Source organism: Balaenoptera acutorostrata, chromosome 1 (assembly GCF_949987535.1).
Source record: "Balaenoptera acutorostrata chromosome 1, mBalAcu1.1, whole genome shotgun sequence".
NCBI lineage: Eukaryota > Metazoa > Chordata > Mammalia > Artiodactyla > Balaenopteridae > Balaenoptera > Balaenoptera acutorostrata.
The window spans coordinates 34,868,029-34,892,729 of record NC_080064.1 but is presented as its reverse complement, the minus strand read 5'-3'; the positions used below and the strand labels follow the sequence as shown (position 1 = coordinate 34,892,729).

General features: G+C 36.7%; 1 protein-coding gene across 5 annotated transcripts in view; it reads left to right on the top strand.

Moving 5' to 3' along the window:
* The window catches only part of FOXJ3 (forkhead box J3), a 129,563-nt gene that overhangs the window by 22,906 nt on the left and 81,956 nt on the right, over positions 1-24,701 (top strand). For 4 of the 5 annotated variants that reach the window (XM_057553155.1, XM_057553158.1, XM_057553140.1 and 1 more), the window contains one exon: positions 16,584-16,908. In XM_057553155.1, the coding sequence (XP_057409138.1) occupies positions 16,585-16,908 (324 nt within the window). In that variant the 5' untranslated portion in view covers position 16,584. Of the gene's footprint in view, positions 1-16,471; positions 16,909-24,701 lie in introns of all 5 variants that reach the window. The other variant, XM_057553151.1, reaches the window with a different exon arrangement.

Genomic DNA, 24,701 nt, shown 5'->3' with positions numbered 1-24,701 from the left:
TATTCCTTTTTTAAAAAGAAACTAATCTTGTTTCTACTTGTTTTAATTAGAAAACACATAGTAAATTTTTATTGCCTTTGTAGCAGATTATTAAATAAGACTAGATAGTAATTTAAATCTCTTTTTAAAGGACGATATAAATATGATACCTAGATTATCCTCATTTACAGTAGATAAGTAAAATGTAAAAATGTAGGAACTAAGTTGTATTCAACCCAGTGGTTTTAGATATTTTCGAAGTTGCTAAATCCTTTCTATAAATTAAATCTTAAGTGAAAACCTGTGAATAAAGCAGATAAATGCTGGGCTTTTCTGCTTGCTTGGGCTTCCGTGTTCTACCCCTGCAGTTGCCCCTGAGGGATTACTCTAGTTCCCAGCGCACAGTTTGAAAAAATAACCTAAATCTAATCTGTTAATTGGGATCTTTCAGGCTAGAATATGAATTGCTGATGGCAGCACCTACCAGTTACATGTGGTGTTGTAGCTAGCTGTATCATTTATTTATTCAGCATATTGAGCACCTAATATGTTGTCAGGAGCTATTCTAAATGCTGGGGCTACAGTAGTGAACATAACAGATAAAAATCCTGTAATTATTGGGCTTACATTTTGGTGACAGGGTAATTAATTAAAAAAAGTAAGAAGTATATGTTAGATAGCGACAGTGATAAGAGCTAAGATGAAGAATAAAATAGAGAAGGGGAATAGGAAATATAGATAGGGTTATTTTAGATAGGGTAGCCAGGGAAAGCTTTACTGAAAAGGTGACATTTGAATGAAGACCTGAAAGAGTGATGGAATGAACCATATGTTGGGTAGGTAGAAGATGAGCGTTCTGGGCAGAGGGAATCCAGGAGCTGCTGGGGCAGGAGACTTGTCTCGTTAGGTTGGAGGAACAATGATGGAGGTCAATGTGGCTGGAACAGAGTAAGTGATGAAGAGAGGTGGAATTGACCAACTTTGGAGGGCAGGAATGAGAGAGAAGAGGGATACAAAATTATTAGAGCCATGAATGTGAAGTCAAGGAATCCTTAGGCATGAAAGAAATTCTGGTGGTTCAGAATGCCACCAAAGAAAAATAAAGTTGCCTTTTTAGTTTTTATATACTTGAATTTTTATGAGACTAAGGCTGACTCTCCTTTTCCTCATTAGGAGAGCTTTACTCCATGCCCTTATGGCATTTCTTTCCCTGAGAATGCATCTTCCAGCTTATAATGGAAGTAGGTGGAGTGATTACTTTTCTACCTTGTTGGAGTCCATGTGCCCCCACCCCCACCTCCCAACAAGGGACACCTGTATAGTTTGGAAAAGAACTTAAAAAAAAAAAAAAAGACTTCTTTTCTTTAATCCCCAAACCTGCTGTAGAACTAATTTCACTTAAGAGTCCTTTTGTTTAATACGATGGGAGGAATCATTTTCCCCTTTTTTTGAATATTTAAAACTTTAGATATGACCATATCAGGATATTTTTGCAGACTTTGATCTTCCACTGATCATAGAGTTCCTTAAAGATATTTTATTTGTGGGTTATGCCAAAACAGTCATATATTAAAGTCATTTACTGGGATTTTAAATCCCTTTATTTGAATAGTTATGTTTAGGTGAAGATTGTATATGACATTGGGTTAGGAATAATATATGCCTAACTTTTGGTATAAATATAATACGGTATTAAAAAGTGTTTTCTTGGGACTTCCCTGGTGGTCCAGTGGTTAAGACTCTGCGCTCCCAATGCAGGGGGCCTAGGTTCAATCCCTGGTCAGGGAACTAGATCCCACATGCATGCCACAACAAAGATCCTGTGTGCTGCAACTAAGACCCAGCGCAGCCAAATAAATAAAAATATTAAAAAAAAATGTTTTCTCAGATGTTTTGCAGCCAGTGTTTATGTGATTTTAGTAGGATACTTGCATGTTGCTAAAAATGCTAATTTTGTAAATCATGTGAAATTATATTAAAAATTTATATACGATTTGCAAGTATTCCTTGCAATCCGAATCTACTGCATACATATCCTGAGTTTGGATAGTAATAGTCTGGATAGTGAATACTGGATCATCTACATCTATTTAATTCCTGAGTTTTGGAAAGCAGGAGTGAAGGGTTCAGATAATGATGGATACAGTTTCTGTCAGACAATAGAATCTTAAAAATTTAGCAGAATCTGGTTACTGAGTTTATATAAGATGGATTTGAATCCTGAGGTGTACCTGCATTTCCAGGTATAGACTCAGTAATAGCAAAAGCTTACCGAAAAAGCAAAAGCTTTCCTTGAACATTTGCTTTATGTAGACAGGTAAACACATATATGTATATAACGTATTTCTTTCACATATTGTAGCATTAGACTGTTATAATTCGGTTTGATTAAAGCAAAATAAAATTTGATATTTCTTTGGACTTGTTAAAATGGGGCCCTTTCTGCATTTCTGAATTGCCTAACATTTATGAGGATTGATTTTATGGTTCACATGTGTATTCAGCCTAGGACGCTGAGTTATCAGTATTACTTTAAGTAGTTTATGATCTTCTACCTGAGACCTCTTCCTTTTGTTATCTTTTTCTTTCTTTCTTGTTCACACTTATCTTTTCCTTTTTGTTACGCTTCTCCCTTAAAGATGCCTTTTATTATTGATCCAGTCTGTTTGTTTAGGATATGTTGGGGAACACATAGGGATTTTTAGCACCAGAGAAGCTTGTGTGTTAGTGTCCCAAGTGAATTTCCTGTCCATCTGTTTCCTCATTTCCCTCCATTTGATATTGATAACCCTGCTATTTAGAATGACCAGAGGAGGGTAGATTTATTTTAAGGCTTCTTGCTGTCTTGTTTCTAGTAGCAGAGTTGCTGTTGTTAAGGCAGCTCTGGTATTTAGTCTTAGAATTGGGTAGATACAGGTTCAGATCTCTGCCGCGTATTATTCATATGATCATGGGTAAGTTACTTCAGTTTTCCTGATTTTACTGTAATAGGGATGTTAATGTTTACCTCCCTGGCCTGTTAGGATTCATGGGATAAAATATATATTGATTACATAAAGCATCTGGCGTATTTTTTCCTTTTTTGCATTTTCCTGTAGTAGAATGCAAAAGGGATCATTGTTTTTAGAATAAAAGAGGACAGGTTTGGGGACTCCCCTGGTGGTCCAGTGGTTAAGACTTCGCCTTCCAATGCAGGGGGTTCGGGTTCATCCCTGGTTGGGGAGCTAGGACCCCACATGCCTCAGGGCCAAAAAACCCAAAACATAAAAAGCAGAAACAGTATTGTAACAAATTCAATGAAAAAGACTTAAAAAAAAAAAAAAAAAAGGACATGTTTGTATCCTTTGCTGTCAGCTCAAGAACATGGGGTAGAAGAGGATTTCTTTTTCCCCTTCACCCTAAATTCTTATTTTTAAAAATTTAAAAAAAAATTTTTTTTATTGAAGTATTGTTGATTTACAGTGTTGTTAGTTTCTGGTGTACAGCAAAGTGATTCAGTTATACATACACATATATATGTATATTCTTTTTCAGATTTTTTTCCATTATAGGTTATTATAAGATATTGAATATAGTTCCCTGTGCTATACAGTAGGACCTTGTTGTTTATCTGTTTTACATATGGTAGTGTGTATCTGTTAATCCCAAGTTCCTAATTTATACCTCCCCTTCCCCCCTCAGGTAACCGTAAGTTTGTTTTCTGTGTCTGTGAGTCTGTTTCTGTTTTGTTAAATACGTTTTGTGTGATTTTTTTAGATTCTACATATAAGTGATATCAAATGATATTTGCCTTTCTGTCTGGCTTAATTCATTTAGTTTGATAATCTCTAGTATGATAGTCTAAATTCTTAGATTCTAGAGTATCTACCAGTAGCATTCAGGTTTGCAACTGACCTCAGGCTCAGGATGTTGCTGACATTTAATATTACATTTTTATCATACTTACAATTAATATAGTTTTATGCTTTTAAGTCAGTCCCATACAGTGGCAGAAATAACTTTCATTATCATGCCATAGTTCTTCATTGTTATCATATTTATCAAACTTTTTTTATAATTGATAAAATCTATTAATTTGCATGTTTAGTTCTGACATGTTCCAATTAAATGAAGAGTAATGAGAAACTGTCTTAATTTTGACCATTACAGAGACTTTTTCTAAAATGTATTTTGAACTTTTTGGCTTATCTTCTAAGACTTACTGTCTCATATGGTAGCCGCTAGCCTCATGTGGCTATTTAAATCTAAATGTAAAAAAAATCAGTTCCTCAGTCACACTAGCCACATTTTAAGTGTTTGGTTAGCTACACATGGCTATTGACTGTCATATTGGATAACACACAAACATTTCCATTGTTGTAGAAAGTTCTGTTGGACAATGCTGGTCTAGAGCATCCTAAATGTAATTTAATCTTTAAGCTGACTTATTGGGCTTCCATTTCTGAGCATAAGGTATTGAAGAGTACCACTGACTAGTCACTGACTTAAGGACATATTATAAAAGTTACTTATGGGACTAAATATTGACTTGGATAACTAGCTTTATGGTGTTCTTACTAATATATTAGACCAGGCATTATTTAAGCATTTTATGGTATATTAATTAAATTTCCCCTAACAACTCTATGAGGTTGGTGTTATGATTATTTTCATTTCACAAATGAGGAAACTGAGATAAAAAAGTTCAGCAACTCAAGGACATGCAGTGAATAAGGGACAGAGCTGGGATTCATACAGAGGTCTTGCTCCAGTGCCCATGCACTAAATTCTGCCTCTTGGTTGTCAGTATTTATCATAATTTGAGGCTTTTTCTTTTTTTAAAAAAATTTGTTTTATTTTTGGCTGCATTGGGTCTTTGTTGCCGTGCACGGGCTTTCTCTAGTTGCAGCGAGTGGGGGCTACCCTTCGTTGTGGCACGCGGGCTTCTCATTGCAGTGACTTCTCTTGTTGCGGAGCACGGGCTCTAGGCATGCGGGCTTCAGTAGTCGTGGCTCATGGGCTCTAGAGTGCAGGCTCAGTAGTTGTGGCACATGGGTTTAGTTGCTCCGCGGCATGTGGGATCTTCCCGGACCAGGGCTCGAACCATGTTCCCTGCATTGGCAGGTGGATTCTTAACCACTGCGCCACCAGGGAAGCCCTTGAGGCTTTTTCTTAAATGAGGGGTGCCAAAAAATATTCTACTTAATTGAGGATACTATGAAGAAATAAGTGCAAATGGGAAATACCAATGCAGGAAACTAGAAATAAGTGATAGAAAACTAGTGATTTAATTTTGAAATACATTGTCTAAAATTGAAAATAAAATCTTGTTATGAAAGTCAGCAGTTTTTAAATAGGGAGGTGGTGGAGAAATTGGAGTTGTCATGAATTCTTATACATGGGGGAAGATAATATCAGAGGTAATAGACTAAAAAGCATCACTGAATATACTGGCAAAATAAAGGAGTTAAATATAAAATCTGTGGCTACCAGCAGTGCACAGAATATAAAATAATACTGAAAAATAAAAAAGAAATTATATGATTTGATTCAGTAAGCTTATTTTAGTCAAGCTTTGCTTGGTTACAAGTAAAGGAAATCAGCACTGGACGTATCAAACAAAAAAGAAAAGGAATTTATTTGGTGAATACTAGGGTATTTCACAGAACCCAGAGGTAGCTAGGTCTCTTAAGGGAATAGAACTTAGGTTCTTAGGAACCTAGGCAGTCTATTTTCTTCTCTCTTGCTTTTCGCTGAATGTAATATTTTTTCATTTCTATAAACTGACTTTCTTTGCTTTTCTGGTACATGGGCATCCCATACCTCTCAAGTTCTTAGCTTTTTCATTCAGGAGACCAGCCCAGACTGTTTAAGTCCTATTACTAAATTCCTGAAGAAGAAAGTTCAGATGAACAATTTGGGTCAGGTACCAACCTGGTTCAAATCCTTTAATTTGTTGTTGTAGTACTCACTTTTCAGGGCCCTGGGGATGGAGCCAAGGCTGAGAAAGAGCTTGGTGAGCTAGGCAAAATGCTACAAAAAGTTTCTGATAAAAAGCAGCATGTGTCCAGTGTTGGGTGAGAAGAGTTAGGATTTCAAGAGAGGATATTTTTAGGATTCAGAGCCTTTCCTTACAGTCATGTGGGTAGCATGTCTTTTTTTTTAAAGGGATTTCTAATAGTTATCATTTGTTGAACGTCTACTCTGTGCCAAGCATTAACTCTGTACTACAGTGTTTCACATGTATTTTGTCATTTACTCCTCACAGCAATTCTGTGAGGCTTAGAGGTTTGACTTGTCCAAGGATGCAATTAATAAGGAGAAGAATAAGAATTCAAGCCCTTTTGGGTGATTTCAAAGCCTTTACACTTTCCATTGCATTATAGTATATTAGAAACAGTGACCTTTAGTCTTTGAGATGTTGACTTATAGCATCTTAAACTTTTTGGTCTCAAAAATTATTTAGTGCCCAAAGAGCATGTGTTTGTGAATTATATCTATCAAAATTGTATTAGAAGTTAAAACTAAGAAAAAATCAAAATATTTATTAATTTACATAGAAATAATAAACCCATTATATATTAACATAGATAACATGTTTTATGAAAAATAATTGTATTTTCCAAAACAAAAATTTAGAAGAGTGGTGTTGCCTTACATATTTGCAAAATTTTAAAAATATCTGGCTTAATAGAGACAGCTGGATTCTGTTCTGTGCCTCTGCATTCACTCTGTTGTGATAGCACCCATCACATAGCATCTGAAAAGCTCCACTCTACACTTATGAGAGGATGACAGTGAAAAAGGCAAATAATACCTTACTCTGAAAATTGTTTTGATCCTTCAGATCCCCTGAAAGGGTCCCTGGACCACACTTTGAGGACCACTGAACTGTAAACATCATATGTAGCAGCTTAAGCTGTTTCTTTAGCATTTTATGTGTATCACATCAGGATCACCTTCCATGATGTTAGCCTTCTGCCAACACTGATACCATATTACTGGTATAATGTCAGGGAGGCAGTGTGTGTGTGGAAATAGGATATCCAGTAAATGTCCTACGGTGAGTTGAAGCAGTATGGTTGCAGAGAGGTCAGGATAAACCCTTTAATGAGACAGAGTGAATACATGTTACTCAGAGGACGTTTATTATTACATATACACATATTTTTAAAAACTATGTATAAGAAGTATTAATAGCAGATTCTGTCTGGGTTTTTAAATAACATCTGCAAAGATGGCTTTGAGTGTTCTTGTATCAAAGGGACTCTTGTTTATTAGCTTTCCAGCTACTCAAGAGACATAGAGATTCCAATAGGTAGAATGAGATTAAATGCAAAATATGGTACTTACTTGATGACAGAATGTAGTTCAGTGGTTAATGTCCAAAAATATTTATTTTTCCTCCCTAAATTGTAGAGTAAAATATTTTTAAGATAAGAATTACATTTATAACATAAAGATGTCTTTTGACCATATGATCACTAAGTTTTAGCCTGAACGGAGTTCTAACTATGATTGTGGCTTGTATGAATTTAGAATACAGTTTTATGAATCTAAGATTATATATTTGAGTAATAGAGTAATTTGGAGAGAATCTAGAGAAGAGCAGTAACTATATTATGGTTCTTAAATCAGATCCTATTGGAGTTCTGGACTTCAAACTTTTGAGAAGGAACCCAAATGGTGTTAATATTGTAAAATATGTGAAACATCGTTGTGAAGAGAACTCTGACCAGTTCTCATTTTCCAGGATAGAATTTAAAGAAATTTTCTTCTCTGTAGCAAGGGAGATACATAGATTAGTCTGTTAAAATTTATTATTATTATTTTAAACAAAATGAATTACTGTATACATTTGGTGAACTTTTCTTCCCTTGGAGATAAAGAATATTGTTGGTCTCCAAAATAGGTAATAGCAGGGCTTTTAAAAATGACATAATGAGGTTCTTTCTCATCTCTGATTTTATGATAAATAGCTCTGAAACCACAGTTCTGTTTACAAATGACAGTCGTCTCACTAAATCCCCCAAGTTTTTGCATAAGCTGTATTGTGAATATTCTTGGAATTTTAGGGGTGAAACAAAAGTTGTGAAAGTCAAGAGTTTTGAAATGTGAACTTCTGTTTGTGTATTGGATTCTCTATCCTAAATTATGATTCTTCTACCTATATTTTCACTTCAAACCAATGAGGATTTTTTGGGCTTGTCCTTTAAAAAGATCATTGCTCATAGGAAATTTAAAGCCTCAGTTACTCATACCTTAGTGGTGATTAGTTTGATGCTGTCCACTTTCTTCCTAAATAGAGCAGAGATCAACTGCTTTGAAAAGGTTAGAGTTTTTACTGGAGGAGAAGAGCAAGTAATTAATTTTGGAGTTTATAGCTACTTTATTTATTTTTGGCTGTGTTGGGTCTTTGGTTCGTGCGAGGGCTTTCTCTGGTTACGGCAAGTGGGGGCCACTCTTCATCGCGGTGCGGGGACCGCTCTTCATCGCGGTGCGCGGGCCTTTCACTATCGCGGCCCCTCCCGTTGCGGGGCACAGGCTCCAGACGCGCAGGCTCAGTAGTTGTGGCTCACGGGCCCAGCTGCTCCGTGGCATGTGGGATCTTCCCAGACCAGGGCTCGAACCCTTGTCCCCTGCATTAGCAGGCAGATTCTCAACCACTGCGCCACCAGGGAAGCCCAATTTTGGAGTTTATAATACCAACTTTAGGGGCCAATCTTGGAGGCTTATGGCAGTGTGAGATGGGAGAGCCAAGGTATAGAAGGTACTTAGAAGTATGCCAGATGTAAACTATGTGTATTGAAATTTTATCAGGAACAAGCTGGTCCTACACCAGGAAAATGGAAAAACTTATTTCTTTATTTTCCTTGTTACACTTCTTTCTGCTGCAAAATATCCAACTGAGGCTTTTATACTCTTAGAACTTTGATTTATAGAACTCCTTTATAGAATAGGTAGGATTTTGTGGGCTGCTTCAGGAATCATCATCATAGAATCTTATTTCTGTGGGAAAAGTGTATGTTCAATTTTCATATGCAATCTACAAACAATTTAAAAGCACAGTCTTTTCTGGATCATTTCTTTAGAGTAAATAATTGAATGAGGGGCTCATTTCGATTGAGGTTGATAAATGATTATTGTGTGATTTAGGGCTAAGTCTAAAACCACTGAATAAGAGTGACAGTCATTTAAAATTTAGAAAATTCTGAAGAGTATGAATTTGATAGGAATAATAATAGCTAACATTTATTGAATGCTTATTTACTGTGTGTTAGAAACTCTTCTTAGTGCTTTGTATATATAACTCATTTAATCCTCACAACAATCCTTTGGGGTGGGTACTATTTTTATCCTCACCTTACAAATGAGGAAACTGAGGTATAGAGAGGCTAATTTACTTGTTTAAGGTCACATAGCTAAAAGTGGAAGAGCTTGGATTCCAATCCAGGCAGTCTTGCTCCAGAGCCTGTGTTCTTAATCACCATATCTTCTCTAATGTAGGACATTGACTGTGTTATTTTCCTGAAATTGAACTAAGAGTAGAAACTTTGGCTTTGCCGGTGTATGATAACTAATTTTGAAAAATAACAGCAGCTACTTTTGCTTGGAAATAGCTTAAATTATTGCTTCATTTATAAATTTAAAAAATTGTTTTTTTATATCACATGCTTCCAAAATGTAAGGTCAATTTGTAGTAGATTATTTTCTTTCTTGTTAGGTTTCTGCCACAATCAGCCTTGGGTACCCAAATATCCACATGTACTGTTCTTCCTATAAATAGAACTTACTTGCCCTTTTCCCAAGGGAAACAACCCAGAGTTTCATCCAGTTATTATATCCAGCTGAAATTCTAAGCTCTCTGGGTGCATTCACTTTCATTAGATCCCAGAGTGGCTTTTTGGTTTATAGTGGTGAAGGAATAGGATAATAGCAATAAAATCTTTTATTCAGAAAACAGGATAATGGGAAACACAAAATAGTCACTAGGCCATATCTATTATAAAATCCTCCTGGGTAGCAGTGGCAGAGACTCCATGACAGTATAATAAGTTCCTTGATTCTGCTCTTTGATGGGCTCTCCATTGTCCCCTGTGCCCTCTGAAAGGTCTCACCTTGTCCAGTATCCTCCATGGCCACATCTGCGGTGGGTATTGGTGAAGATGCCCTATCTGGGAAATGCATAGGCTTTATAGCTCACTTCTTGTTGATTAGCTTGGGTATTATTTTGGAAACTTAAGAGGCTTTCGCAGTCTAGGCACCCCTCTGCCCCTTTACAGTTATCTTAAAAAGCTTAGTTTCAAGACTTTTTGCTGCTTTGAGCCAAAGGACAGTCCTAGGCAGAATTTTTTAATATGAAAACTCTGCCCTTTGTGCTCTACTTACCCCAGGGATTTCTAATATTTTGGTGCCATGGAACCCCTTCAAAGTCTGGTGAAACTTGTGGACACTTCTCAGAATAAGGTCTCAAACTTCATAAAATAAAATACTCAGGATTACCGAAGAAACCAATTAATTATATTGAAATATGGTTAGCAACATATTAACTTTATAACATAGTAATATATATGCCTTTGAATTAACACATTAAATAAAAAATCTAGTGGCAAATCTAATACACTGTCATAAATTTGAAGTAGTCGATGAGTTTAAAAAGTTGAGATTCTGCAGCATTTGTCACATATGAATATATTTGTGATTTTTATTGATGGCAAAGTCACAGGTACTGTTAATGCTGCTGTGATTTGTTGTCTACTTTTGTAATTAAAGGAAATGCTAAGTTTCAGTTACAAGTTAGTGGAAATAAAGAATATATTTTCCCCCATCTAAGTTCATTCACCTCTTTTAGCTCCTGAGGGAATGATGGCTCTGGGTGGGGCCATTTGAAGTGATAGTCTTGGGTGGAAAGTCAACAAACTCACAACATTGCTTTTGTTTGGCAAGGTACCAGTCTTCTCTACTGCTAAGGCTGTAGTTTTGCAGCTATCACTCACTTACTTCAGTTTGCTACTTCAGAAGCAGTTGGTGTTTTTTTCAACCATGTAGGGCTTTAAATTATAGGAATTTTAGCTTGAATTGCAGACCATAGGCAGGGAGTACCTCCCTTAGCAAACCTGCGCTTTTCTCTGCTTGCAACTCTAATTGAAGTTTATTCCGCTTTTAGGACTTTGTTTTAAGTGGCTAGAAGGAGCCAACACATGCCAATATTCTCAATTTTTCCTGTAGTATTTCTCTCCTTGCTGTATAGCCTCAGTTGGCATATGGTTTGTTTTCCAGTTACAGTAGGTGACAATTTGACCAAATCCTTTGCCACTCTTTAATAAGTGTAATCAGCTTTCCATCCTGAAGTATTAGAGTTCTTAATGTTTGCCTCATCAACTCCTCTAAGAGAGTGTCTTATTTTAGGTCCTGTTACTTGTATCACTTCACTTCCATGTCCCACATTCCATGTTTGTTAGGAATTGATTCACCTGCCGGTAGAGATCTTTTTATAGTAGTTAAACACATAAAAAGTCTGGAAGGTAGGCAGTTCAGGGCTGGGATGGCAGCTTCACAATTGGTTCACCAAAAAAATCAGGGACCCAGATCCCTTCTCTCTGCTCCCATGTCCTCAGTGTATGGCTTCCATTCTCAAAGGTCACCTTATGGTCCAAGATGACTGTTGGAGCAATAGCTATTGTATCCACATTACAGAGAGCAGGAAGGGCAAAAGGCATAATACCATCCAGAATAAAATTGGGGTTGTATTCTTAAGGAAGAAGGCCAAAACAGATATTAAGTGGCAGTTAGTGGTCTCTGCCATAGACCTTGCTTCTGGCTGCCTCGGGTGCTGAGATGCAGTAACAGGAATTATGTTTTTTATATATGTATATTATGTGTAAATATATATATTTTTTGACCCCCTGAGATGCGTGTGATCAGAATTACCGCTGTGGTAATTACAAGGATTTCTTTTGAGTTCTCAGTTGCTCAGGTTTTCACATGCCAAGTGCTAAGACAAAATGCCAAGTGCTAGGAAGGGAGGGAGAGGATTCAGGAATATCTAGGTCACATCATCATTACCCTCATTATTCTTATTTTATTTTCCTTGATGTCTTCGTCTTACCTCCATTTAGGAAAGCCAACAATATCTCTACCCATTTCCCACCTTTGTATCCTGTTGAAAACTTTCTGTGTAAGCCTTGGCTACTCCTCAGTTGTTAGGGACGTTACAGAGGGAAGCCAAGCAATGTGCTAAAGTAGCTAAAATGCATATTTGGGATCGTATCAGTGGCAGTATTTCATTAAGTGAGGTCAGAACCCCCTCCCTCCTCTTATGTCATAAATTAGTGTGGAGTTGTTATATCTGGATGCTCTTTACCTTTTCATTGTATGCAGAAAAAATTCCTTATTCTTTTAAGCAATAGATACCATCATAGATTTAAGAACTTCAGACATAATTTTTTCATGCCTTGGTTTATCCCACAAGTAACATTATCTTCTTATCTTTGGCTTCCATCTTCCCATTTTTCTCTACTTTTCCAGTAGAACTCTCTGTGTTCCTGTGTAGTGCTCACTTGTCAGTCTGTGCTGAGTCATGCTTTTTTCCAGTTCATAAAGGACTTCGATCCTGTGGTTATCCTTACCTCATACTATTGAGTCCTCTTTCCCCTCTTCCTTTTAGCTTTTAAATGTGTTTGGTCTTGTTTGCTTGGGGAGCAGCACACCCACACCTTCATTGGCTAGTCACTGTTTCAATCATTTAACCACCATTTATTGACCCTTTACCTAGTGTGTTCCTAGGCATTGTGGGAACAGAAAAGAATAAGAAAGTTCCTTCTTCTAAGGAGCTCATGGCCTCATGGGAGAGAGGTAGATAAAGGTAATTTAATTCTATGTAAGTTCTGTGATAGAAGTATTTATAGTCAATGGGGGTAGGATCTAGTTCAATGTAGGAGATGGAGGATGGCACGAGTGGATTGACCAGGCTTTCTGGAAGGGGAGGTGTTTGTTCTGAGTCTTGATGAAAAAGTAGAAGCCAGCTAGGCAGAGTGGGAAGGAAAAGGCATTCCAGAAAGGAAGACTCATTCCTTATCCAAATACTGTGTTATTTTTCAGATAATGTGTACCTGGCATGGTGTTGGGTAGCATCTGAAGTACTAGTGTACGGTCACTATCCTCAATGGGGAGGCGGGGGAAAAGGGAGTGAGGGTAGAAAACTTATGTTCCAATTATACATGTGAAACAGCATGGTAAAGCCAAACTGAGGTTATAATTGCTCTAGGAATTAATACAGAAGGATTAATAAAAGGTTAATGAAGCTAAAGTAGTTGAAAATGAGGCATTCAGATTTAGTATAATAGGAGAAGGGGAACCATTGAAAGTTTTTGGGCACAGTGACATGAAAACATTGCTGGCATTTCCCTTGGAGTGTATACATGGACTCTGGAGGTGATTAGCAGGGAGGAGTGGTGAGAAATCAGAGCCTAGGAGGCCAGCTAGGAAGCTTTTGGAATGAGGTGAGGTAATGAGGGCCTGACATTTCTTAACCAGATTTCCATAACCAGATTCCTCAGAGCCTCCCATGCTGTTTTTAAATCTGCCACCATCTGTTCTCTTATACAAGTGGACTTCTGTCATCACCATTCCACTAAGAGGTTTCTTTCTAAAGTTACTTGATGATCTGGTCAAATCTAATGGTCATTTTTTGTGTTCTCAGTGGAGAACCACTGCAACAACCAGCCTAAGCAGCAATAGAGGCACTTTTTACCTCACTACCAAGAATATGTAAAATATAACAAATTGCAAAGAAAACAGCAGCCCCGCTTTTTCAGATTTTAAATTTAAGAAAGATTTTTATACTCTACTTCAATGAATAATTCTTACTCATAATGCCTTTGATGACTAGGCACCAAATTCTTTCCAGCCTATTTAGATCTTAACTTTCTTTAAGTCTTAGCTGAAGTTCTTCCTTCTCTACCTCTTAAGGCTGCAGCCCATGTTGTCCTCCACCTTTTTCTGAGCCATTGCAGCACCCAGAGCTCTTTTCCAGCTCTTTCTTGTGTTTGACCTTCCTAATTGGAGTACAGGTTTCTAGAGGACAGAAATTTTATCATACTTGCTGTGTGTATAAAATTTTACTCTAGGATAGCCTTGTACACGTGTGTAATTATAAATTCTTGTTTATTTTTATAACAGTATTACCTACTTCGTGTGTGTTCATGTTATATTATTGAGACTCTCCTAAAGTCTCAGTTAGTGGCACTGGTGGAAGGAAACAGAAGTTAAAGATGGTTCTCAACAGGGAGCATCTACTATATCAGTTATATTCCAATTAGGAATGTTCTTTTACATTATCTTTGAAAATGTATGTGACTGGCTGCTTTGGGAATTTGAACAAAATAAAGCTACTCAGTGGAGACTTAATTGAGGCAAATAGGATGATAGCATGGTATAATAATAGCCAATGTTCGTAGAATAAAATGTGAATAATAATAGCAGCAACTACTGTTATCACCACTACCAGTAGCTAACATTTATTGACTCTTTACTATTTGCCAGTCGCTGTTCTGAGTACTTTATATCAGTGAGAGGTAGGTAGTATTATTTTAATTTTACAGGTAAAGTATGGTAGAAAAACTGCTGGATTGGGCATCAGGAGATTTGAGCTCTGGTTTTAGTTCCGCTGTTAACTATTTGTGTGAATTTGGACAAGTCTTTAACTTCAGTAGACCTTAGTTTTTCATCTTTAGATTGGAGGCCTTGTTCTCTAATCTCTAGGGTACTTTGCCCACTCTTTGACATTCTGTGATATCTAAATTATCTTGGCTTCTTATTCCACAAGTTTCTATGACTTATTTCATGATGGGAACAAGCATTTCTGGCTGAGATTGTAGAGCAAGGTGCTGTATAGAGGAATTTAAAGTTTAGGTTTCAGAGGAATGCATACAGCAGAGATGGGGAGGGAAAATGAAAAATGTAAAACTGTTAATCAAAATATTGGAAAATATTCTATCTGCATTGCCAGTAGTTAATATTCTACTGGCAATGCAGATAGAATCCTCATGGCTATCTCTTGATTTATAATTGCTATTGCTTAATCTTGTTTACTTTATGGTTCATTAGTACCCTCCCAAGATACTCCTAGAGTAATATTATTAACTAATACTTATTGAATGTTTCTTCTACGCATAAGTTATCCCATTTATTTCTCAAAGTAATGTTTTAACCGTAGGTACTATTATTGTTTCATTTTACAGATGAGATGGGGTTTAGAGATAGTAACACTTTCATAGTCTCACAGATAGTAACTGGTAGAATAAGTACTTGAATTCTGGTCTGCCTGACCGCACAGCCTGTGTTTTTTATTAATTCTACATTGCCTCCCAGAAGTTCAGATCCTAAGCATATACTCCAGCTTGCTTTTTGCCTGCAGCTATTTGGAATGAAGGGTATATATGGGATTCTTAGCCACAGTTTTTTTCTTTTTACTGAGATACTTTAAGTTTCTTATTTTGTTTTCTTTTTCCCTTTATATCACTTAGAAGCCTTTCATTCCTCTCTGCTTTGTTGTCAAGCTCACTTTTCCTGCTTCTTTGATCCCAGGATAGGAAAGTTTGTACCTTTTGTTGAAAGTTTGCCATTCCAGTGAGAGGTGTCAATCTTTGTTTCTATATTTTTATCTTCCATTCTTAGAGCAGCTTCCTTCTTTCTCCAGAATATGTGTTAACCTGGCAGATGTTGTTTTTTCTTTTTTCTTTCTTTGGGTGATAATGGTTTGAATTTTTCAGCCTTGGAGAGAAATAGATTACAGAATCCAGATCACTGGATGTTTTTGTAAGCCTGTCCTTGAGTTGTTAATGCTTCTTTTCTTGCTGTCCATTTATGTGATTTTCTCTCTTATATCCCACACTCCCAGATCTTTAGTTTTCTTAAGCTTGTTCTTTGACTTTTTTTTTTTTAAACTGCCTGGCACTGCCTATTCTCCTTTTCTCTAGTTCATCAGTGTCCTTGAGTTTGCATTTCTTTTTTCAGTCAACTCCCCCAGCTAGCTTGTCTCCTTGCTATTCTTGTCTACCCTGCTTTACTCTTCCTATCTCCCACCTGCTCAACTTTACCTTCTTTCCTCCATGTAAATTCCTGTGCTTATTTCTCAGTTACTTCTCTGACTTCTTGCCTACACTTTAATTTTGGTATTCTTTTGTATGATTTCCCTAAAATTTGTGTAAAAGAAATGCCAGATATACAATCTTAAGTTTTAAAAGGGCCTGCAGTGTTGGTGAGTAAAGAGCTGGACTGCAGACAGATGTTTTCATACTATGATCCTGTCTCCCTGTTTAAAGTGACAGATAGTCTTTTTAAGAAAACTGGCCTCAGAATTACTTTGTGTGTATATATTGTTCTATCTCTTAGACAGTTTAAAACCAAATTTGTTGTGTTTGGAGAGGAAGAAATTAAGAAAAAAGATTGGAAATGTTGATCCCTTAAATATTTGGTTTGGTCATTAATATACTCAATCTTTTTCCTCCAGATTTAACTCAGGCTTTCCCTCACTTTGGAACTCCTAGATTTGTGAATATTGGATATTTTGAGAAGCAGGGGTTCTTTCCTTGATATTGACTAAGGAGTCTATTTACCTTCAGGATGACATCTGAACTGGAGAGCAGCCTAACATCTATGGACTGGTTACCACAGCTCACCATGAGAGCAGCCATCCAAAAATCTGATGCTACACAAAATGCACATGGAACAGGAATTTCCAAGAAGAATACACTTCTTGACCCAAATACAACCCTGGACCAGGAAGAAGTCCAACAGCACAAAGATGGGAAGCCTCCATACAGTTATGCCAGCCTCATTACATTTGCAATTAATAGCTCACCCAAAAAGAAAATGACTCTAAGTGAGATTTACCAGTGGATTTGTGATAACTTCCCATATTATAGAGAGGCTGGCAGTGGATGGAAGGTAAGGATTTTATTTAAATTTTTATTTTTATGCTGTAAACAGTAACAATACTGGCTTTTATTGAAGATAAAGCTTTGTGGAGGCTTATATAATTAAAGATGAAATTCCAATTACTAGTCATTTTTAGGATTAAAAGAAATTAAATGTTTTAAATTAGATGAATAACTTTATTTTGGGTAGAATATTAATTTGTTAGAGCTTTCTTGTATTAGAGGACTGACATAGCATAAAGTATTGGAGCAGAGATAATGTAGCATTCACTAGAAAACAATACCCACAGTTCAGTTAAGTTGATACTGTGTCTGAGGTTTAAAAAAAAACAGCATAGTATTGCAACTAGTACTGTTTTTATCATCAAAGATTTTTTTAAAAACTCTATTTTGAAAGAATTCTAGATTTATAGAAGAGTTTTATAAGTAGTACAAAGGGTTCCCATATATCCTTCAACCAATTCCTCTTTGTTAACATCTTATATAACCATAGTACCATTATCAAAACTAAGAAATTAATACTTTTGACTAAGCAGTACTGTTAGCTACTAAGTAAATTACAGACTTCATTCAGATTTCACCAGTTTTTCCCACTGATGTTTTTTTATGTCCAGGATTCAATTCAGGATCTAATCTAGGATCCCACATTACATTTAGCTGTCATTTGTTATGTCTCCTTAGTCTTCTCCAGTCTGTAACAGTCCCTCAATCTTTTCTTGTCTTTTATGACCTTGACACTTTTGAAGAGTACTTGTCAGGTATTTTGTAGAATGTTCCTCAGTTTGGATATGTCTGATATTTTCTCGGTTAGATTGAGGTAATGCATTTTGGGGAAGAATAATGCAGAGGTGATGTGCCCTTCTCTGGCTATCTGTCATATCAGGGGGAACTTGATGTCAGTATGTCTTATCACTGGTAATGTTCACCATGGTTCTTTGGTTAAGGTGGTGTCTGCCAGGTTTCTCCACTATAAAATTACTATTTATCACTTTGTAAATTATGAAATGTTTTGGGGGAGATACTTTGACAGCATGCAATACCCTGTTTTTCTTAAATTTTTGTTCATTAATTTTAGTGTTCATTGGTAGATCATTACGGCAGTTTTTATTGTTTTCTAGTGGTGGTTTCTCTTTTCCTTTATTCCTTCTATATTAATTGGGATTCTTCCCAATTAATATGGAAGGCTTGTCCCTTCTTCCCCTTTTATTTATTTATTCAATCGCATATTTGTAATAGTATGCACTCATGGATATTTATTTTATTTTTTGTGCTGTCGTTATTTGTTGCTCAGATTTTTGCTGCTTTTGGCATTGGGAGCTCTTACAGGTTGGCTCCTGTGCCCTTTGATATGGTACAGTTCTTTTGTTTATTTACCACTTCTTAACTTTCTGGCACCACAGGATGTTCGAGGCTCATCTCGTACCTTTCCTGCCTCAGCTCTAGAATCAGCTACTTCTTAAAGAAGCCTTAGCTCCTCATCTAAGCTTTTTGAGGAACCTTCAAATTAGTTACCTACCTAATCTATGTTATACGACAAATAATTCAGTTTTCTTTTGTATCTGCACATTTTACATTCATATTCTTATGTAGGAGTTATCCAGTTGTGTGCTGTGTGGGGTGTGTGTATTTGTGTGTGTGCATGTGGAAGAAGGGGACTTACAGAGCTTTAGGTCTGCCATCAGCTGGTAGTTCCACTTGTTTCTCTTAAGCTTTCATGTCTCAACACCTTTGTCTTTTTTTGTTTGAATATACTTATTAAAGGCATTTACTGAATTACTGTGCACCAGTGATGTGTGCTATGTATCATGCCAGATAATCAAGTGCCTTATGGGAAGGGATTTTTTTTATATCTTTTCCTCTATTCCATTGCACTAGCACAGTACTTCCATTTAGTAAGCCTCAATAAATGCAGCTTGAATGAAAGCCAGAATCCTGGTCCCAGCTTTCTTTCCTAGCTTATTTTTTGCTAGTTCCCTCTCATGTACTGTTTTTTCTACATATTCCAGCCTATTAGTTGTCCTAGAAATAAATATTTTGATTTTTTTTGCTTTTGTTTTTCTCTTACTTGTCCTTGGACTTTCTCTTGCCCTTTGTCCAGTTGGCATTATTCTGTTTATTCTTTAAGCTCATATGTAGCCTCTCTTTTCCCTGTGGAATTAATCTTTTGTGTTTCCATATGTTTTATTAATAACTCTATTATAGAACTTACAGATTTTTGTTCAGGGATCTTGTTTCATCGAAGTCCACCTTGAGTGCCAGATTCAGTCTGCTGGATTTCTTGCTGCTGGCCACCCCAAGTTATGGTCTGAAACTGGTTTAGAAGTAGTGATACAGTTTCATCTGGAAGATACATGGTTTGGATGTAATGAAGAAGGAAGGATGGAAAGCGAAAAATGGGAATAAGTTGAGAAAGGATAATGTTGCTTTTTAGAACTAAAAGATACGCCAAGGAGATTATCTGATCCAGTCTGTTGCTTTAGGCAGACCTTTAATATTCCCAGGGAATTGCTGTTTCATAATTATTCTTTTAAAAAGTTTCTTCCACCCAATTTTAGGAGCCTAGAACTTGCCATGATTACTTTAAATTTTATTTTTGTAAACATAGAAATATTTTGAACATCTCACATGGAGACAAATGGAAAGTGGTTTATCTTCTCCTTTGCTCAGGTCCTATCTCTGTTTTCATGTTTTAGTTCCCATTCACTGTCCTAAGATTTGTTTAGCATTACTTGTACAACTTGCTGCTTACTGTTTCTTCTTCAGGTATGGAAGAGATGGGTTAGGTGAAAATGGAAGGTCATATAGAACTTGTGAAATTAGCTTGTATTGTTTGAAGAGAGGATGGAAGAAAAATCCTAAAGCAGTTGTCAACCACCTTTCCAGAAATGTAGAGCCAACTAATGTCACCCAGAGGAGAAAATGTTGCCGTGGTTACTTAAAAGGATTCAAATAGAATTGTAATATTTAGATGAACTCCCTTTCATTTTGTGCCAGGGCATTGAAGGGAGATTACATATTAAAAACAATTCTTTGAATAGTCCATAAGAGTTATAAAAACTCTTTGAATTTCCATAATTGAATGATTTTGTAATCTGAACTAGAGGAAAAGGAATTTTTTGTGTGCTATTCACCTTACTAAAGAAAATTAACCTATTAAGTTACTGGAATTTAGGGTAATAAAAAGAAGACTATAAAAGAGTGGTATGGGTATGTGGGGGTGTATTCTACTTTTCTATGTGAAGAAAAAAAGAAATAAGAATATATTATGTGTTTGCTTATTGTTGTAAAAAGAAAGTTAGGAATAATAAACTAGAAATATAGTAAACAGTTACCTATAGGGATGGATGGAACTGAGGTAGAAGAGATACAGAAGGGAGTAAGATTGTGAGTGTACCTTTTTATGTAGTTTTGAGTCTTGAAACATCTAAGTATTTTACACATTCAAAAAAATATAAGTTAGGAAATCAGAAAGGATGAAAGAAGAAAACCTTAAAACTGAATATAAGTAGAAATAAATAAGCCTTATATCAAATGTATAACGTAATCACAGAAAAATTCAAGAAGTTTTGAAAAGAGCATACCAAGGTTGAAAAGAATTACAAAAGAATCATGGACTTCATTTAGTAGATTTGTCTTTGGTAGTGGTAATTTGCTAGAGGCAGTCTCTCTACCTTGTATAACCACAAGAAAAGAAGTTGGGAAGGGGAGCAATTCTGAAACAATCTTATGTGCATGGTAGGATAGAACAAATGAGTACATATATTAGTGTTTTGGGGAGTCAGGGCTCTCACAGTGGAAGAAGAGAAATAAAGGTGGAAATGGGGTGGTTGATTTGAATGAGAGATGCCAGTTTAAACTCAAGTGAAAATAAAAATCAGTGAGAGTGCTTTTAAATTCAGATTCTTGGGTCACAACTCCAGAGATTTTGAATTAGTCATCTTAGAGCCTAGGAATCTGCATTAAAATTCATCTCAAGTGATTCTGGTGTAAGTAGACGGTACTTCTGAGAAACTACTTTTGAAGCTGGGTTTTCAAGGCCAAGCAATATGCCTTTATCAGTTATTTAACCCGGGCCATTTTTCTCCAGCTTACTCTCTGCCATCCTAGTTATCTCTACCTCTACTCTCCCAACTTCTTTCCTTAGGGTTGTTAGAGGTAGTGTCTCCCCAAGTTGTGAGGTCTGAAGTCATCTCTCTTCTTCATTGTGTGTTGTAACTACATGTCTTGGCTCTCATATCTCTCCGGGTGTTTTTATTTTCTAAATATGCTTTTGGTATTTTTTTCAACAGATTTGTGATTCCCATAGGAAAAGCATTATATTCTAGGTTCTGAGTTGGTAGACAAGATCCCTACCCTTATGGAGCCTACTTACATTTTGATACAGAATACAGTATGGAAGAGGAAGACCATTAAACAAATTACTGTGTGGTGAGAAATCCACACTTGGCCTAAGCTAATAATTTATGAAAGTCAGAAAGGACTTCCTTAAAGAACTAACGTTTAAACCAAGAATGAATTGAAAGTTAAGTAGACTCAGGTGAAAGGGATGGAGGAAGGCTGGCAGCAGTAACTTTTGCAGGGGGAGCAATAAATGGAAAGCCTAGAGGTGAGAGAGACCATTGGAGGGGGTTAGTATAGAGAGTATGACAGCAGGATAGGGTGAGATTATGAAGAGTCTTGTGGAGGCTTTAAGGATTTTAGATTTTATCCTAAGTGCAATGAGAAGTTACTGAAAGGTTTTAATTGAAGCACTAATGTCAGATTTGCCTTGTGAAGAGGTAGCTGCCTGTTGGGTAGAGAATGGTGGAGGAGGGGTAAAGAGAGGAAGGTAGAGGGTGGACACCAGTTAGGAAGCTGTTGTACTAGTTTTGGTGAGACTGGTGTCCTGGACTGAGGTAGTAACAGAAGAGATGGAATAAAGTAGGTAGATTGAAGGTAGACTTAAAAGATTTGGTGACAGATTTGTTTTAGATGGTGAGAAGGAGGGAGGAGTTAAGGAGGTCTTACAGGTTTCTGATTGGAACAGTTATATGAATAATTGTCTTTAAATAGAGAAGGGAAAACTGGCAGAAGACCACACTGGGAATAAAGATTGAGTTTAGTTTTAAACATGTTGAGTTGGAGGTGTTTCTGGAGATGTCTAGTAGATTGTTGAAAATACGTGTTAACTCAGGAGAAAGGTCACAGATGGTTATTGAAGCCATGGCTGTAGATGAGATTGCCTAGGCAGCAAATGTAGAAGTGAAAAAAGGACAGTGACAGAGTCTTGAAGATTTCCAGCTTTTAAGCTTTTTGTAGAGGAGGATGATCTAAGTAGAGATGTGTTCTTCCACTGTGAAGCCATTTAGAAAACATGATCATTTTGATTTCTTCTTACCATCTTGATTTTGGTTTTTTCCCATCTTGAACTTTTTAAATGGGTAATTTTTCTGATTAGTTCCTTCTTTTCCTTGTCTTCTTTTGTATTTGGAGTGGGTATTGTTTATGATTTCATTTTATCTTCACTATTATTTTATTAGTTATACCTCTTCCTAAATTTTGTTTTAGGATGTGAATACTCTAGGGTTACCACCCACATCTTTAACTTATCACACTCTACCTTCATTATACCATTTTATGTATAGTGTAAGAACTTTATAAACCTTATACAGTTGACCCTCGAACAACCCGGGGACTAAGGGGACGCTGACCCCTGCACAGTCGAATGTATAACTTTACAATTGGCCCCCCATATCCATGGTTCCTCATCTGTGGATTCAACCAACCTTGGATTGTATAGTACTGTAGTATGTATTTATTGGAAAAGTCCGCATATAAGTGGACCCATATAATTCAAACCCGTGTTGTTCAAGGGTCAGCTGTACTTCTAATTCCCCTGAGCCAGCCTTTGTGTTATTTGTACATTTTACTTTTACATGTTATAAATCTCATAAATAATTGTTATATTTGCTTTAGACAGTTATCTTTTAAAGGCATTACAGATAAGAAAAAGTGATTTTTTAAATTTGCTTTCATTTTCACAATTTCTGGAACTCTTCATTTCTTTTTGTAGATCCAGGTTTCCATTTGGTATCATACTTCTGCCTGAAGAACTTCCTTCTAATATTGCCAGCCAACTGGCGGTACAAGAAATGACTTCTTTCAGCTTTTGTTTGTCTAGAAGTCTTTATTTTGCCTTCATTTTTGAGAGATATTTTTACTGCATATAGAATTGACTTTTTTTTTCTCTTAGTGTTTTAAAGATGTCACTTTGTTGTCTTCTAACTTGCATGGTTTTTGAGACATCGCTGTAATTCTAATCTTTATTTCTCTGTACATAATCTTTCTTTTTTTCTCTTGCTGCCCTTCAAGATGTTCTCTTCATTTTGATTCTCAGCTTTTGGGCTATAATGAATATAGTTGTGTGGATTTTTAATTCCTTCTGCTTGGTGTTCTCTGAAATTCTTGCATCTGTGATTTGATGTCCTGCATTACTTTTGGACGATTCTTGTCTGTTACATCTTCAAATTTTTCTTCTACCCTATTCTTTTCCATTTCTCCTTCTGGGACTCTAATTATATGTATTGTTCCACAGTTCTTGGATGATCTTTTTTTTTTGTATTTGTGTATATGTGCATGTCTATGTGCATGTGTGTTATTTTGGATAATTTCTATTGATCTAGCCTCAAGATACCTGAGCCTTTCCCTAATTGGGTCCAGTCTACTGATGAACCATCTAGGGAATCCTTTATCTTTTATCATGTTTTTTATTTCTGTCATTGACATTTGACTCTTTCTTATAGCTTACACATCTCTGTTGAAATTCCCCATCTCTTTATGCAAGTTGTGCACTTTTTTCTACTTGGTGCCTGAACATATTAGTCATAGCTTTTTAAAAGTTCTTGTCTGATATTTCTAACATCTGCGTCATCTCTCAGTTGGGTTTTGTTGGTTACTTTATCTATTGACAATGGGCTTTTTTCTTTTTTCTTGCTTTTCCATGTGTCTTGCAATTTTTGATTGAGTTCCAGCTACATGTGTAGAAGAATGGTAGAGATAGAGGTAAATACTATTTGTACTTGTAAATGGACAAACATCTTTTTTCACAGGCCATTTGTGTGGGGAGTCGAATTACACTCATCAGTAGTTGAGCTGGATTTGGGTTTTGTTGTTGGCATCTTTGCCTTTAGTATACCACAGACTTTACATTCCTCCTGCAGTAGACTCCTGTTACCTTGTGCTTGGAGTGGGAGGCTTGGGTGCTGTAGGGTTTTCTCAGTTTTCCTGTTTTCTCTTTTTAGTTGTCTCTGCCCACCTTGCTACAGATAGGGGTCTCTGTCCATGCTCCTGCCCCTCCTCTCTCTGCAGGTTGTCATTACTTGTTATCCACTGCTGGGCTTGTGGTAGGGGCTGGTTTTTTTTTGGGGGGGGGTGTCTTGATCCAGCCTTAGTCTTATTCAGGCCCTTGGACTTGAGGGTGGGGCTTTTTCAGTGTTTGTTTTCCCTCAGCCAGGTTAGTTATCCTTGTTTATCCAGTTACCTTTGCGTGGGAGTTTCCTGTCTCTTTCCCAGCTATAGTCACCCTCCACCTCAGCATGGTGTATTGCTGTAGGATACTGGCCCCTGGGTAGTTTCTGACACTTGTCCCATAGGTAAAAGGATTTTGCTTCCTCCATCAGCAATAGATCTTTGCCTGTATCCTGGGAAAGTGTTTCCTGTCCCTCCCTAGAGGCAGAAGGGCTTTGTTTCCATTCTTTCCTCAGAAGTAATCTTGGCCAGAGCCCTATGGGTGAGAAGTTTTGCTACCCCTACCTCAAACTTAAG